This window comes from Enhydra lutris, unplaced genomic scaffold (genome assembly GCF_002288905.1).
Source record: "Enhydra lutris kenyoni isolate GAN:26980312 unplaced genomic scaffold, ASM228890v2 scaffoldscaffold32, whole genome shotgun sequence".
In the NCBI taxonomy this organism is placed as follows: Eukaryota; Metazoa; Chordata; class Mammalia; order Carnivora; family Mustelidae; genus Enhydra; species Enhydra lutris.
The window spans coordinates 15,860,678-15,875,940 of record NW_019154116.1 but is presented as its reverse complement, the minus strand read 5'-3'; the positions used below and the strand labels follow the sequence as shown (position 1 = coordinate 15,875,940).

At 36.7% G+C, this 15,263-nt stretch overlaps 1 protein-coding gene across 2 annotated transcripts in view; it reads left to right on the top strand.

The window, feature by feature from the left end:
- LOC111153431 (cadherin-18) overlaps positions 1–15,263 on the top strand; it is a 321,039-nt gene that overhangs the window by 247,302 nt on the left and 58,474 nt on the right. For both annotated transcript variants that reach the window (XM_022512443.1, XM_022512444.1), the window contains exon 7: positions 4,434–4,570. In XM_022512443.1, coding sequence (XP_022368151.1) covers positions 4,434–4,570 — 137 coding nt within the window. The remainder of the gene's footprint in view (positions 1–4,433; positions 4,571–15,263) is intronic.

Genomic DNA, 15,263 nt, shown 5'->3' with positions numbered 1-15,263 from the left:
TCACAGTAAAATGAGGATGTGGGTCATATCTGCATTTGGCTTACAAAGGAAGTTCAAAGAGGTGATACATTAAGTCATGGAGCTTAGAAGTGGTTTAAACATTTATAAGCATCACATTTACTTGGTTTACAAACCTGTGTTAATTTCTTTATTGCTTAATACCATTTTCACACATATGCTGGATCTGTTGTAGAGACAAATTTCCATAGAGTTCATCTTTGCATTCTGAATCAATCAAGGCCAGGATGTACATCTTGTAGACAGAGAAAAAGAATACAAATGTTTTTCAGTGTCCTTAAGAGGTTATTGTCTCTATAGTATCGGAAAATCAGGAATTTTGTTCTTGGTAAATGCCCCAACACATTCTTCTTTCTTTTCTATGTACGTTCAAGAGCCTATCTGGGTATTAGCCTTTGAAAATGCACCTCAAGCCACTGCTGCCACAGAGTAGTGACAATTTCTCACTGGCTTAATTGATGATATGATTAAACCAATCTTCATTCCTCACCTAAGTATATTTTATTTTAAAGTAAGCTCTTCGGGCGCTTCGGTGGCTCAGTGGGTTAAGCCTCTGCCTTTGGCTCAGGTCATGATCTCAGTGTCCTGGGATCGAGTCCCACATCGGGGGACAGGGGGAGGTCTCTGCTCAGCGGGGAGCCTGCTTCCTCCCATCTCTCTCTGCCTGCCTCTCTGCCTGCTTGTGATCTCTGTCAAATAAATAAATAAATTCTAAAAATAAATAAATAAAGCAAGCTCTTCTTATTCAAGTGTAACAGTATGTGTAGGGGCAGTCGTGTTGACTAGAGCATTAACGTATGGCTGAAGGAAAGAAATTCTTTCTGCATTTTATGTACAAGCTACAACAGGAAGCTTCTCTTTCTCTTTTGCTCTTGCTAGTGTAGTAGCCAATACAAGAACGTGGTCTGAAAATCACCACCCACTTCTACAGCCAGATCTAAGATATCTCAGTGTTTCTCTCTCATAAAATTATTAAATTATGTATTTTTTAGATGATTTATAATTCACCTCTCTTTAATGCTGGTATTTCCAGACTGATCAAAACCACTTCTGAAGCCTTGTTTTGTTTAGAGTTTTGCCCTTGCCTCTGATTTTTGTTTTGTTTTGTTTTTAAGGTTTTATTTATTTATTTATTTATTTATTAGAGAGATTGAGAGGACAGGTGGGATGAGGGGCAGAGGGAGAAGCATCAAGGACTCTGATAGTACGAGAAGGATTTTTTGTGGTATGAACTCAAGTCAAAATCAGTTTCAGGGTACCAGGACTTAATGCTTTGGGAAAGCCCAATGACATTGCTCTTTCCCACTTCTCTGCAGTGTCTGGATCTCCTGTCTTTTCTCTGAATCAGATTTGCTTTATACCTCTACCTCTTCCTGTTTAAATTCCTTCTTTGTGTTCAGCTTTCTTCAATTAACATATAGTTATTATTAGAACAGTCTATGCAAAATGGTCTGTTTCTTGTTTTAATCACACAGTTGCAAGGGTTATATTTTAGCTCTTTAAGGTGTTCTTTTCACTGAATGGCATTTCCCTGGATGCTCTACAGTTTGGACCTGCATGATGTTATTAATATCTTCTGTCATGTGCATGTGTATCTACAGGTTGTTATAACGTTTCACACCTTAGCACCATGTTCTACATACTCTGTTAACACACCGCACCCAGGAGAGATATGGCATTGTGTTTCCTGGACTCTTGGGCTTCATACATTCATATTCAATATACTCTTGAATCCACTGTTAAAAACAAAAACAAAAACAAACAGTTTATATTTTATTGAAACCATTCTTTTCAAGTTAGCTAATGCTGTCTATATTCCCAAATCCAATCAACCCTTACTAACCTCACTCAACCTCTTAATAGGATTTACTATGATTTTTCATTTGAAACAGTCTCCTTTCTTGGCTTCTGTGCCACCCATTCCCACGTTGCCTCCTCCCTTGGATCTCCCTCCCCTTTTGCTACCACCTGGTCTTGTACCGATGCTGACATGCTTTAGGCTCAAAGGGTTGAGTGCTGTAGTACCCAATATTTCACATTTCTCCTCCAGTTCTCTCCCAGATGAAACCGTGCTATCCACACAACCTTAAATTTAGGCTGATGCATCTCAAATACATATTCGCTGTTCTTGAGCTTGAACTCTGCACCCATTTTCAGTTCTCTGCTTTTTATTCCACGTTTATCTAATTGACTTCTAAGGCATAGTGTGTCAAAATCATTGATTTCTCCCCATTTTTTTTTCTCCCAAAGGGAGAAAATTTGTTTGTTTTTTTTCTTCTACCTCTATCTAGCTCATTAAACATGCTTATCAATTACATGATAGATCAAGGACACATACACACACAAACACACAAAGCACACCAAAATGGAGTCCTTTGTAATCCCCCCCCCTTTACTAATGCCACTTCAATAAAAAGTTCTATAGGTTGTATCTAGTAGATAGCATTTTTTTTATGGTTCTGTCCATTTTCTTCCTTTTCTCACCTTTATTCAAGATGACATCATTTCTTTTCTGAATTGCTTTTAACTTTCTGCAATCTAAGAGTCAAAGTAGCCATGGTAGAGATGCCGGGGTGGTTCAGTTGGTTAAGGGTCCAGCTCTTGGTTTTGGCTCAGGTCATGATCTCAGGTCATGATATTGAGGCCCACATCAGCCTCCATGCTCAGCATGGCATCTGCTTGAGACTCTCTCCCTCTCCCTCTGCCCCTATCCCAGCTCATGCTCTCTCTCTCTCTCACACATAAATAAAATCTCCAAAGTAGCCACTGTGATTTTTCCAGGATATAATTAAGTATGTTATTTCCTTTGCTTAAAAATTCCCCCACCTTTTTTTTTTTTTTTTTTTTTTTTTTTTTTTTTAAAGATAAGAACTCTTTAGTATGTGCTGCATGGATTGCTAGTTCTACCCCTGGCCGCATACCACATCCTTTTAGCCTAGCCACATTGAAACATACATTGGTTTCTAGACCAAATCAAGCTCTTTCTTTAATTTGGATATTTTCACTTTGGTTTCCTGGATTTCAAATATTTTCCCCTAGTACTTTGTGCCTAATCAGTTCATTTTTGTTCTGCAGGTCTAGATAAAATGTTACTTACACTGAGGTTAAGGAAGGAGGGAGAAATAATAGAGATTTAAGGAAAGGAGGAAACAGTTCCTTCAATAGTTCTGGAAATAGTTTGGAACATTTCTAGAGCATATGATGATTGTTTGCTATATTTTTAATTCATATTTATGTTAATAAACTGTTGGATAATGCTGGATAATGTAAAACTCTAAAACTTAGGGGTAGTGAAGTAAGCAATTAAAGAAAGAAAGAAAAGAAATGAGTAATTTATAAGCATAGTGCATGTGTCTGAGTTAGTTGATCAGCTAAACTAGGCTGGCTTTTGTTTGCCAGCTCTGCTTAACTCCAGTGCATTCCGTCATGCACCTGCTCAGTTTCCTAGGTAGCTCTCCTTTAGGATGGGATTCCTAAACTGGGACAACTTTGTCCTTGTGTCTCTCATCTTCCTTCTGGCTCCAGCAGGTTCTTTTTGTGTCAGTGGCAGGGCATAAGAAAGAATAGGCAAAGTCCTATGAAACCTTGGCCCAAATATGGAACAGGACACCATCATTTCCGATGATGATGATCACTTTCAATTACTTTTCATCTCATTCTGATTTTTAAAAGTTTTTTTTTTTTTTTAATTCCAGTTAGTTAAGTTACAGAGTGATATTAGTTTCAGGTGTACAATTTAGTGGTTTGACACCTACACACACTCAGGGCTCATCTCTTTGCTAAAGAGGGCTGGAGGCAAAACCTGGCAAGAGAAATCCCTGCAATTGGAGAGGGAAGATGATTTGTGGCCAGTAATGCAACCTACCTCTCATGTAGTTATTTTCTCATTTTCTCACTCAACAAGGGGGCTAGGTGATGCACATACAATGGTAATTAATTGAAATGTTTTGGTTTTTACTTTATATTTATCTTCAAACCTTAGCTATAATGAAATTCCAGGATAAACTAATCTCTGACGTCTTCTATTTTCCTAAAAATTTTGCACATATAGCAATGAGAATTTTCATTTTTTTTCCAAAATACTATAGACTTCCCAGAGTCCTACTAATATTTAGTTATTAATCCCAATGTTCCTATCGCCTACTGTTCTATTCATGGAATTCAAAAAGGCATTTTTTTAAAATTTGAATTAGTAATTTAATTAAACATTAATTAGGAGTTAACAGATAAAAATAATTTATGTCAGTTCTATGCAAATATAAAGTTGCCAAGCAAATCTTAGGAGGCAAACACAGAAACTAAAAATATACATTTAAATATTTGAATATGTCTGATTTAATATTGCTGTTGTCTTAGTTTCACTTTCTTCATTATATAATCAAGTGAAAAGAAGAGTTATCTGTTTTTTTCCCAAGGTACTTCATTGACTACAGTGCTGAAGATGACAGATGTTTCAACATTGATGCCAATACTGGAACCATTAGGACTACAAAGGTCCTTGATAGAGAAGAAACTCCATGGTACAACATCACAGTGGCTGCCTCAGAAAATGGTAAACTACTTTATGTCTCATAAAAAAAAATGTCACTTGTACATAAAGATTTATACCAAGTTTTTTCTCGGGAGCGGGACTCTCACCCTTTTTATTTGTGGCGCTGGTATCCAGCATCTCACAGAGTATACAGAACATATTAGATGCAGTTACTCATAGTCAAATGCAATGAATAAATCTCATTTTTTTTTTTTTTACTTTAATCCCAGCATACTGGTGGAAAATTGACATCACAGAACACTTCAACCCCATCCCTGAATCTAAAGTATCTGGTTTGCCTCATAATTGTGAGGCTTGCTCTGTGTTTTTTTTTTCCATTGCTTGCCTACCATGAAAAAAAAAAAAATTCTGTGAGCATTAATATGAAAGCTTTTTGTAGACATGTTTTTATTTCTCCTGGGTATATACCCTGAAGTGAGATAGCTCAGTCACATAGAAACTCTGTATTTAATTATTTGATGAACTGCCAGACTGTTTCCAAAGTAGCTACATTTTACATTTGTAAAAGCAGTGGAGGGTTCCAGGTTCTCTGTATGATTACGAGTATTTGTTATATATCTTTTGATCATAATCATTCTAGTGGCTGTGGGGTGATAGCTCCTTATAGTTTATGCACTTTCATAATGTCCTCTGTGACCAATCAATAATTAGACTACTCTAGCCTTTTATAACCTGCCTATATTTTTATGTTTTTACATCTACAAAATTAGCTCAAGTGACTTCCATTTAGATAATTTTTTCAACATAATATTCTCTTTGAAAATAAGCATACACTAACTACTTTTAAATGACTGTTATAAAGAATACACGAGTGGGTTCATTTATGATCATTCTGGTTAATTCTCATTTTCAAAATAACCAGACTAGGAATAGAATTGCATGCTTTTTGTCACCTAACGACAATTAAATGACTGTCAAATGATAAGTGCTGATTCAATATTAGTTAAAAAAATAAAGGAATTAATAGGTTAATATATCCAAGAAATGGGAAGAGCATTGAAAAGATTCAGAAAAGATTATGCACTATTGGGGAACAGGCTCTGTGTATAGAAGACTGAAGGGAAGAATCCCTGGAGAAAATATTTGCGAGAAAAAAAAACAGAAACTTACTTTAAAAGAAGCTCAAATGTAATTCCAGGGGTATTTCAACCAGAAACCATACTTTAGATTGCTTCTAAATCTCATCTTAGTCCAAATAATATTTGCATTAAATAGAAACTAATTTGTGACTCTACATGAGTTCATATATACAATGAAAATTATATTATTTGCAATGATCACCAAAGGAAATGCTCCTTTTTACTTAAATCACATCTTACATATATACTTAATAAGTTATTTTAATTTTTTTGTTAGTACTGCATATGGGGAATGGTTAATACCTATCTATTAAGTAAAGCAGTATGGTAGATCGTATTGTACTGGATTATATAGAGGATAATTTAAAAAAATAAAAAAGCCTTAGGGACATCTCAATTAAACATTAGTAAAAATAATGTAAAAATAATGATTTTTACTATTACTGATTATTAATAGGTATGTAGAAAGAATGAGCAGTAGATAAGGTTTTATAGCCATACTGGAGACTTGCTTAGGAAGTGCTCATTCATACACTGATTGCTTGGCAAAAGTGTCTTATTGAACATCACTGGGGGCCCTTCTAGGTACAGTTGCTTGTGAACATTAATCTCAAATTCAGCCACACTAGCAAAGTATTTACTAATATATCCTGTTTTGGAAATGTACTTGATGTTTTTTATAAATGATTTTTTTAAGACCTTATTATTATTATTTTTTTTTTTTTGTAGAGCAATTTTAGGTCTACAGTAAAATTAAGAAGTAGGCACAGAGAGTTTCCAAATAGCCCCCACATCTACACGTGCATTACACCACCCTCCATTATCAACACCCTCCACCCGAGTGATGTACTTGTCACACCTTTGACACATCATCATCACCCAATGTTTGTAGGTTACAACCACCCAATGGTTGTAGGTTAGTTTTGTGGTGTTCTGTGTTTAGATGAAAGTATGGTTGTATGTATTCATTATTAGAGTATCGTGCATAGTATTTTCCCTGCACTAAAAACCCCATGTGTACAGCTCATCCATCTCTACCTACCCTGACCTCTGGTAACCAGATTTTTTTACTCGAACAATAGTTTTTCCTTTTCTGGAATGTCATTTAGTTTTAATTACATAGTGTATACCCTTTAAGATTGGCCTTTTCCATTAGTAGTAAGCACACTTAAAGATTTTCCATGTCTTTTTATAGCATACATACTGAAGGACATCTTGGTTGTTTCCAAGTTTTGGCAATTATGAATAAACTACTGCAGCAAAAACATTCATGTGTAGGCTTTTATATGGACGGAAGTTTTCAATTCTTTCAGGTAATACCAAGGACTGAAATTAGTGAATCAAACGGTAAGGGTATATTTAGCTTTGTAAGAAACTGACAAAGTGTTTTCCAGGGTCGCTATAGCATTTTGCATTCTCCCCAGCAATGAGTGAGAGTTCCTGTTTCTCCACATCCTCCTCAGCCTTTGCTGCTGTTAGCGTTCCCCAGATTTGGGTGACTCTGTGGTATAGAGTGCTATCTCATCGCTTTAGTTTGCTTTCCTCTGATGACACATATATATAGAACATCTTTTCATACACTTATTTGCCATCTGTATGTCTTCTTTGATGAGGTGTCTGTTAAGGTCCTTGGCCCACTCTTTATTTTGGTTTTGTTTTCTCATCAGTAAACTTTAAGAGTTCTTTATATATTTTAGAAAATAGTCCTTCAGATTTGTATTTTACAAGTATTTTCTCCGAGAGTATGTCTTGTTTCTTCATTCACTTGACGTTATCTTTTGCAGAATTGAAATCAGGTTTTTAAAACTCTTCTTAATGTAAGTTTCTGAGGAACTTGGTGTTCTATGGAATGACATTTAGAAGTTATTATTTCAAAGAACTTTTTTTTGGCTTACCTAGAGTGTTGTGCAAGTAAGAGAAAGGTGCCCCCTTCTGGGCAGATGAAGCAATGAAGCAGGGTTTAAGAGAAAATAAAAAACAGAGGAGTTCTGTATACAGAAAAACAAATAAACAAAAAAACCCTTCCTCCAAGTAAATGGGCCACATGCTAAGGGACCAATGTGAGAATATGGGGTGTCATAAAAAAGTGTGTGGGGCTCTGAACATGTAGGTGGGGCCCAAATACAGTGCAGCTCTTATTTACATGGTGTTTTAAGATTTTAATTTATTTATTTGACAGAGAGAGAGAGAGATTACAAGTAGGCAGAGAGGCAGGCAGAGAGAGAGGGGGAAGCAGGCTCCCTGATGAGCAGAGAACCCAATGAGGGGCTCTATCCTAGGACCCTGAGATCATGACCTGAGCCAAAGGTAGAGGCTTTTCCCAAGGAGCCACCCAGGCACCCCTACATGGTGTTTAACTCTGCTTTCTTTTATCCTTTGGTTCTAAGTCCAAGTGACTATTCAGCTGCCCAATCATATGGTAAAGGCAGAAAACATGTGTCTGGTCTATGACATCCTTCCTCCTTCCCTGCTACCAGTAAACATAGCTGATTGCTATCTTGTTTTTGTACTGTGTGCTTTTACAGAAATATCATCCTAATAAAAATCTCTGAAATAGAGAGGACAGGTATTATTTTAATTTTATAGATAAGGAAATTGAGACTCATACAAAATATGAATCTAAATATTTTGGCTCCTAGATCTATGCTCTTCCTAATATGACTCTTAAGGGAAGCTGATATTCATTGAATCCAGGTTTGGGTCACATATTTTAACTAAAAGAGGTTTATTTTATTATTAATTCATTCTGTGGCAGAAGATTATTTCTACAATTTTAATGAAGACACTAAGAATCAGATGAATTCAATAAACTACCTTTAATTAGAGAAGTAAAAAGTGTAGTCTTATCCATATCACAGTTCTTGATGAAGGAAGTTTTTAAAATAAATACCTGAAATGTTTCTGTTACAGATAGCAATGCCTTCCCTCCATGTAATCTGTAATTTAGCTATTTAGATATTTCTGTTACATTTCTGGTTTTGAGTAACAAATAACCACATGATTTCTGTAGGTCAGAGATTCAGGTAGGTTCAATTGGATTCCTTGCTTAAGGTCTGGCAAGACTGAAGTCCTGTGTCAGCTGGGCTGGGCTCTTACCTAGAGGCTCTGGGGAAGAAACTGCTTTAATGTGCATTCTTCTTGTTGCCTGAGTCTACTTCCTTTAGATGTAGTTACACTGAGCGAAATAAGTCAATCAGAGAAAAACAATTATCATATGCTCTCCCGGATATGACAAATTTGAGAGACAAGGTGGGGGATTTGGGGGGGTAGGGAAGGAAAACATGAAACAAGATGAAATTGGGAGGGAGACAAACCATAAGAGACTCTTAATCTCACAAAACAAACTGAGGGTTGCTGGGGGGGAGGGGGGTTGTGGGTTATGGATGTTGGGGAGGGTATGTGCTGCAGTGAGTGCTGTGAAATTGTAAGCCTGATGAGTCACAGACCTGTACCCCTGGGGTGAATAATACATTATATGTTAGTAAAAATAATTAATAAAAATTTTTTTTTTTAAAGTTTAGTTTTGAAGTCTCCATTTTCATCCCTTGTCAGCTGGGGCAGCTTTCTCCTCCTAGAGGCTGCCTACATTTCTCCTCATGTGGTTTTTACCTCCTTCAAACAAACAATAGTGTGTCAAGTCTTTTTGCTGTTTTGAATCTCTTTGACTTTCTCTTCTGCTACCAGCTGGAAAGTCTTGCTTTCAAATGTATCTACCTGGGCTGCCTGGGTGGCTCAGTTGGTTAAGCATTCACCTCTTGATTTCACTCAGATCATGACCTTAGGGACTGAGCCCCATATCCATTGAGCCTGCTTAGGATTCTCTCTCTCCCTTTCCCTCTGCCCCTCCCCACCCTGCACCTGCTCATGCATGCTCTTTCTCTAAAAAAGTAAAAAAGAAAAAAGAAAAATAAAGGTATCCACCTGATTAGGTCAGGCCCACCCAGATAATCTCTGTATTTTAAAGCGAATGGAATTGGGACTTTAACTACATTAACAAAATCTTTTCACAGCAGTATCTAGATTCATGTTTGGTTGAATAACCAAGGGACAGGAATCTTATTCTGTTGTCTTTAGAATTCTGCCTACTATGACCCTAAAATATCTTAAAAAAAAAAAAAGAGAGAGAGAGAGAGAGATGAAAGCTTATTCTTTTTACTGGATAACAAATATTCTTTCAGGATTGTATGCTATGGCTTACTTTTCCTTTTATATGACTCACTAGTACAATAGCGGGACTATCAGGCACTCAATAAGTAGTTATTAATATAGTTTTCCAGAGTAAATAGCTACCATCTCCCTCCATTTCCTTATTTATGCCTAAGGTCAAGATAATGTATAATATTATCCACATTGCTTTTCAGAAGTTGACTTTATGGTCATAATTTACTAATCACTATATCCAATGAGTATTTTTCATTTCTGATCTCTCTCTGATTTCTTTGTGATATTTGACTGTATTAATCACTCTCTTTTCACTTGTTATTTTCTACTTTCTTAGCCACCCTTCTAGTACCTTGGTATGGTATAATTTATCATTTCTATCCTAAACTACACATTGATAAATTCACTCAAAATGTATTAATAATTGATATTTGCTAGGCTGTGCCATATGTTAGGCACTAGGGATATTGAGGACCCTGTTTCACTTTTGAGGATTTCAAGAGGCTCATGCCAAAGACCAGGTAAATGGATGATTGCACTGTGGATAATAATTGTGACAACATTTTTAGGGGCTAGAGAAACCTAAAATCATGGTAGTTAAGCCTCCCTAAGAGGATCAGTGAAGGTTTCATGGACAGGATAATGAACGGATTCAGTCTTGAAATGAAAGGTGAGGAAAGGTTAGCCTGCATTCTGTTTCCAACTATACCTGTATTAGTCAGGGTTCTACAGAGAAACAGAACCAATAGGATTCAAATATAGAAGGATTTAGAACCAATAAAGAGATTTTTTTTTTCTTTTTTTAAGAAATTGGTTCATAATGTTATGGAGGCTGGGAAGTCAAAACTCTGCAGAACCAATATCCCAGTCAAGTTCAAAAGCCAAAACCAGAAAGAGCCACTATCTTAATTCAAAGGCAATCAGGCAAAATAATTTTCTCTTATTCAAGGGAGGGCCAGTCTTTTTCTGGTCAGGTCTTCAACTGATTGAATAAGGCCCACCCACATGGTGAAGAACAATCTGCTTCAATTTATAATTCTTTAAAATGATTTATTTATTTATTATTTTAAGTGATCTCTGTACCATATGTGGGGCTCAAACTCATGACCCCAAGATTGAGAGTCACTTGCTTTACCAACTGAGCCAGCCAGATGCCCATTTAGTTCACCAATTTAAATGTTAATTTAATTCAAAACACCCTCACAGAAACAAACACAAAAGTGCCTGACCAGATATCTGGGGACACCATGATTTAGAAAAACTTGTTGTAGTATAGTATCTAGGGTTTTATCATGCTCCCTAGGTGATTTTCATAAATGTTAAAGCTTGAAAACCATGGGCTTAAGTGATTCTAAAGCAAATTATTATTAAGAAACATCACTTCCAATCACAACTTAATTTATGTCATAGCTCCATTTACTACTAATACCAAAGGCAAGAGGTATACACATATGTCCTGAATTTTTCTTTATAAAATTTGGCCTTCTCTGTTCTCAGCTTAATTCTCAGAAAAATGTATGTCATACTTTTAGTCACAGATACTCAGGCCATGTTCCTTGAATAATTGTATAATCCTTTCATCTCTCAATGTCCTCTGCTCATTCTGTTCTGCTTTATAAAACTCTGTTTACTTTTAAGAACTATTTCACATGTCACAACATCTGTGAAATCCTCCTCAAACTCTCGGGCAAATTTTACAGCTCCTCCCTCTTTATTATAACTTTATGCATGCCTTAAATTGAGCATTTATCACTTATTAGGTTTAAATACGGCACATCACATTTTATTGGAATGTTTTTCCTGTCTACTAGATTGTGAACATCTCAGATCTAAAAATCAGGTCTAGTGTATCTTTATCCTAGTATTCACAAATACTAAGAACATTTCCTGACACATCAAACTGTTAGATACATGAATACTTTTTGTCCTTCATTTCTGTACCTACCTTAACTGCCCCAAAACTTCATGACTTACTACACAGGTAATGATCACTAAATTATATATATTTCCCATTTTGCCTAAAATATTTTATTTCTCCTTGTTCTGTGCACCGTATGTAAGAGCTTATCCTGATCAAAATGGGACCCTCAGTGTTCACTGCTTACCTGATAGACATATTTCCAAAGGAGCCAAAGTCAGGGAGCTGCTACTGTATTGATACTTCTAATGAATCTGAAAGTTTTGGGCTCTTACCAGAGTTCATGAATTAAACAACACTGCTTGATTTTTGCACTGGTACAATGCTTGCCTCAGCTCTCCTTTTCACTTCTCTAAACAAATTATATGCATAACTCAGTCCAGAAACCAATGTTTAGTGCTGTTTAGTTGTTGAATCCTTCTTGTTTGTTTTTTTTTTTTCTCAATTCTTATGCAACATTGCAAACATACTCAAAGATTAGTATCCATAAATTTCAAATTTAATCTAATTGTAACTTTAGATGATGGAAATTAAATACTCTTATGGAGTATTTATTTGTAATGTATATGTCTGTGTTTTAGTTACCTGTTGCCATGTAACAGATAAGTATAAAATATCTAAAAATAATTCAATCTGTTCTAAGATTTAAAAGAAACTTACTGGCCCACATACCTGTAAAGTTCTCAGGCAAATTAGGTTTCAGCGTTACCTTGATTATGTCCCTATCTCTATTTCTTTGTGAGTTTTTGTTTTCTGCCTTCCTTGTTATTTCATCTTTTGCTTTAGTGTTGCTATATTATAGTAACAAGCAACAAGGACTGTGCTTACTTGCCACATGGTAACAGAATGAATGGTACCCGAAATTGGGTTACATTCATCCTCATTTACAATCCAGGGTGAGGTTGTCACTTCAGACGCTCATTACAGATATTGCTCCAGGAGCATCTGGGTGGCTCAGTGGGTTAAACATTTGCCTTCAGTTCACTTCATGATCCCTGGGTTGATGGAGTCTCACTTCCAGACCCCTGCCCAGCCAGGAGTCTGCTTCTCCCTCTCCTACTGCCCCTCCCCCTACTTGTGCTCTCTCTCTCTCGCTTGCTCTCTCTCTCTCAAATAAACAAAATGTTAAAATACACACACACACACACACACACACATCTATATCGATATCTATATCTATATCTATCTATATCTATATCTATATCTATATCGCCAATTAGGCCTGAACTAATCTCCATTCACTGTTTTTAAAAAATGTATTTAATACACAATATGTGACCATAGTAGGTAAATGATGGCAAAATGTATAGGGTTATTCACATTGGCTCAGGACCATCAAGGCTTATTTCTTATCTTTACCTGCAGGCCAGTTCCGTTCAAAGCTATTCAAACCTCTTTTGAGTTCTACCCATGGGGAGAATTTGGGTAAGATAATTATGATATATACTACGTTCTAATTTTTGATGCTTTTTATATAATATGCCGATACGTTAAGGGTTTGTAAAAATTGCACTATCCCAATTTCAGTATCAAATTCTGGAAGAGTTAGAACAAATTATTTCATACATAAGGAACTTGAATAACTGAAACAATTATATGCAGCATTGCTAGATATTTCTTTTATAGTTTTCCTGGCTCCTCAAATTTCCAGTATCTTTTCCAATTTCCTTACATATGTCGGGTCATCTTGCTTCTCTAATGCTTATCAAAAAGAACAATCAGAAAGGGGTTTCCATAGTTTCCTGTCATCAGATCTAGCAGCCTCACTAATACTGTGGGCATTAGTTTCCATAAATCTCTGGCTTCCTTCTGTGAATGAGGTCTCCCTACCATGTTTATGCCCACCACTCCATGCAGATCCTAAAGCCTCACCTTTCTTGTTCACTCAGTCACGGAACTGTCAATTAATTCCTCTCCTATCTCTTCATTTCCCCCCTTTGTAATTCCTATGTCCTCAAAAATAGGCTTTAATTCTATCTGAAAATAAAATGTACTAAAGCAAACAAAAACTGAGAATCTTCCAGTTACAACTTCATTATCCCATTCCCTTTCCTGATAAACCTCTTGAAAGAGTTGCCTATATTCACACCATGCTCTCTCTGTCTCCATGCTCTTTAAATTTCACTCTCAGGGGCACCTGAGTGGCTCAGTCTGTTAGGCGTCTGCCTTTTTTCTTCTTTTAATTTTTTATGAAAATATATTTTTATCCCCAGGGGTACATGTCTGTGAATCGCCAGGTTTACACACTTCACAGCACTCACCACAGCACATACCCTTCCCAATGTCCATAACCCCACCCCGCCTCTCCCAACCCCCCTCCCCCCAACAACCCTCAGTTTGTTTTGTGAGATTAAGAGGCAATTATGGTTTGTCTCCCACCCAATCCCATCTTGTTTCATTTATTCTACTCCTACCCCCTTAACCCCCCATGTTGCATCTCCACTTCCTCATATCAGGGAGATCATATGATAGTTGTCTTTCTCCAATTGACTTATTTCGCTAAGCATAAAACCCTCTAGTTCCATCCACATCATTGCAAATAGCAAGATTTCATTTATTTGATGGCTGCATAGTATTCCATTGTGTATATATACCATCTCTTCTTTATCCATTCATCTGTTGATGGACATCTAGGTTCTTTCCATAGTTTGCCTATTGTGGACATTGCTGCTATAAACATTTGGGTGCACGTGCCCCTTCGGATCACTACGTTTGTATCTTTAGGGTAAATACTCAGTAGTGCAATTGCTGGGTCATAGGGTAGTTCTATTTTCAACATTTTGAGGAACCTCCATGCTGTTTTCCAGAGTGGTTGCACCAGCTTGCATTCCCACCAACAGTGTAGGAGGGTTCCCCTTTCTCCGCATCCTCGCCAGCATCTGTCATTTCCTGACTTGTTTATTTTAGCCATTCTGACTGGAGTGAGGTGATATCTCATTGTGATTTCGATTTGTATTTCCCCGATGCCAAGTGATGTGGAGCACTTTTTCATGTGTCTGTTGGCCATCTGGATGTCTTCTTTGCAGAAATGTCTGTTCATGTCCTCTGCCCATTTCTTGATTGGATTATTTGTTCTTTGGGTGTTGAGTTTGCTAAGTTCTTTATAGATTTTGGACACTAGCCCTTTATCTGATATGTCGTTTGCAAATTCTTCTCCCATTCTGTCAGTTGTCTTTTGGTTTTGTTAACTGTTTCCTTTGCTGTGCAAAAGCTTTTGATCTTGATGAAATCCCAATAGTTCATTTTTACCCTTGTTTCCCTTGCCTTTGGTGATGTTCCTAGGAAGAATTTGCTGCGGCTGAGGTCGAAGCGGTTGCTGCCTGTGTTCTCCTCAAGGATTTTGATGGATTCCTTTCTCACATTGAGGTCCTTCATCCATTTTGAGTCTATTTTCATGTGTGGTATAAGGAAATGATCCAATTTCATTTTTCTGCATGTGGCTGTCCAATTTTCCCAACACCATTTATTGAAGGGGCTGTCTTTTTTACATTGGACATTCTTTCCTGCTTTGTCAAAGATTAGTTGACCATAGAGT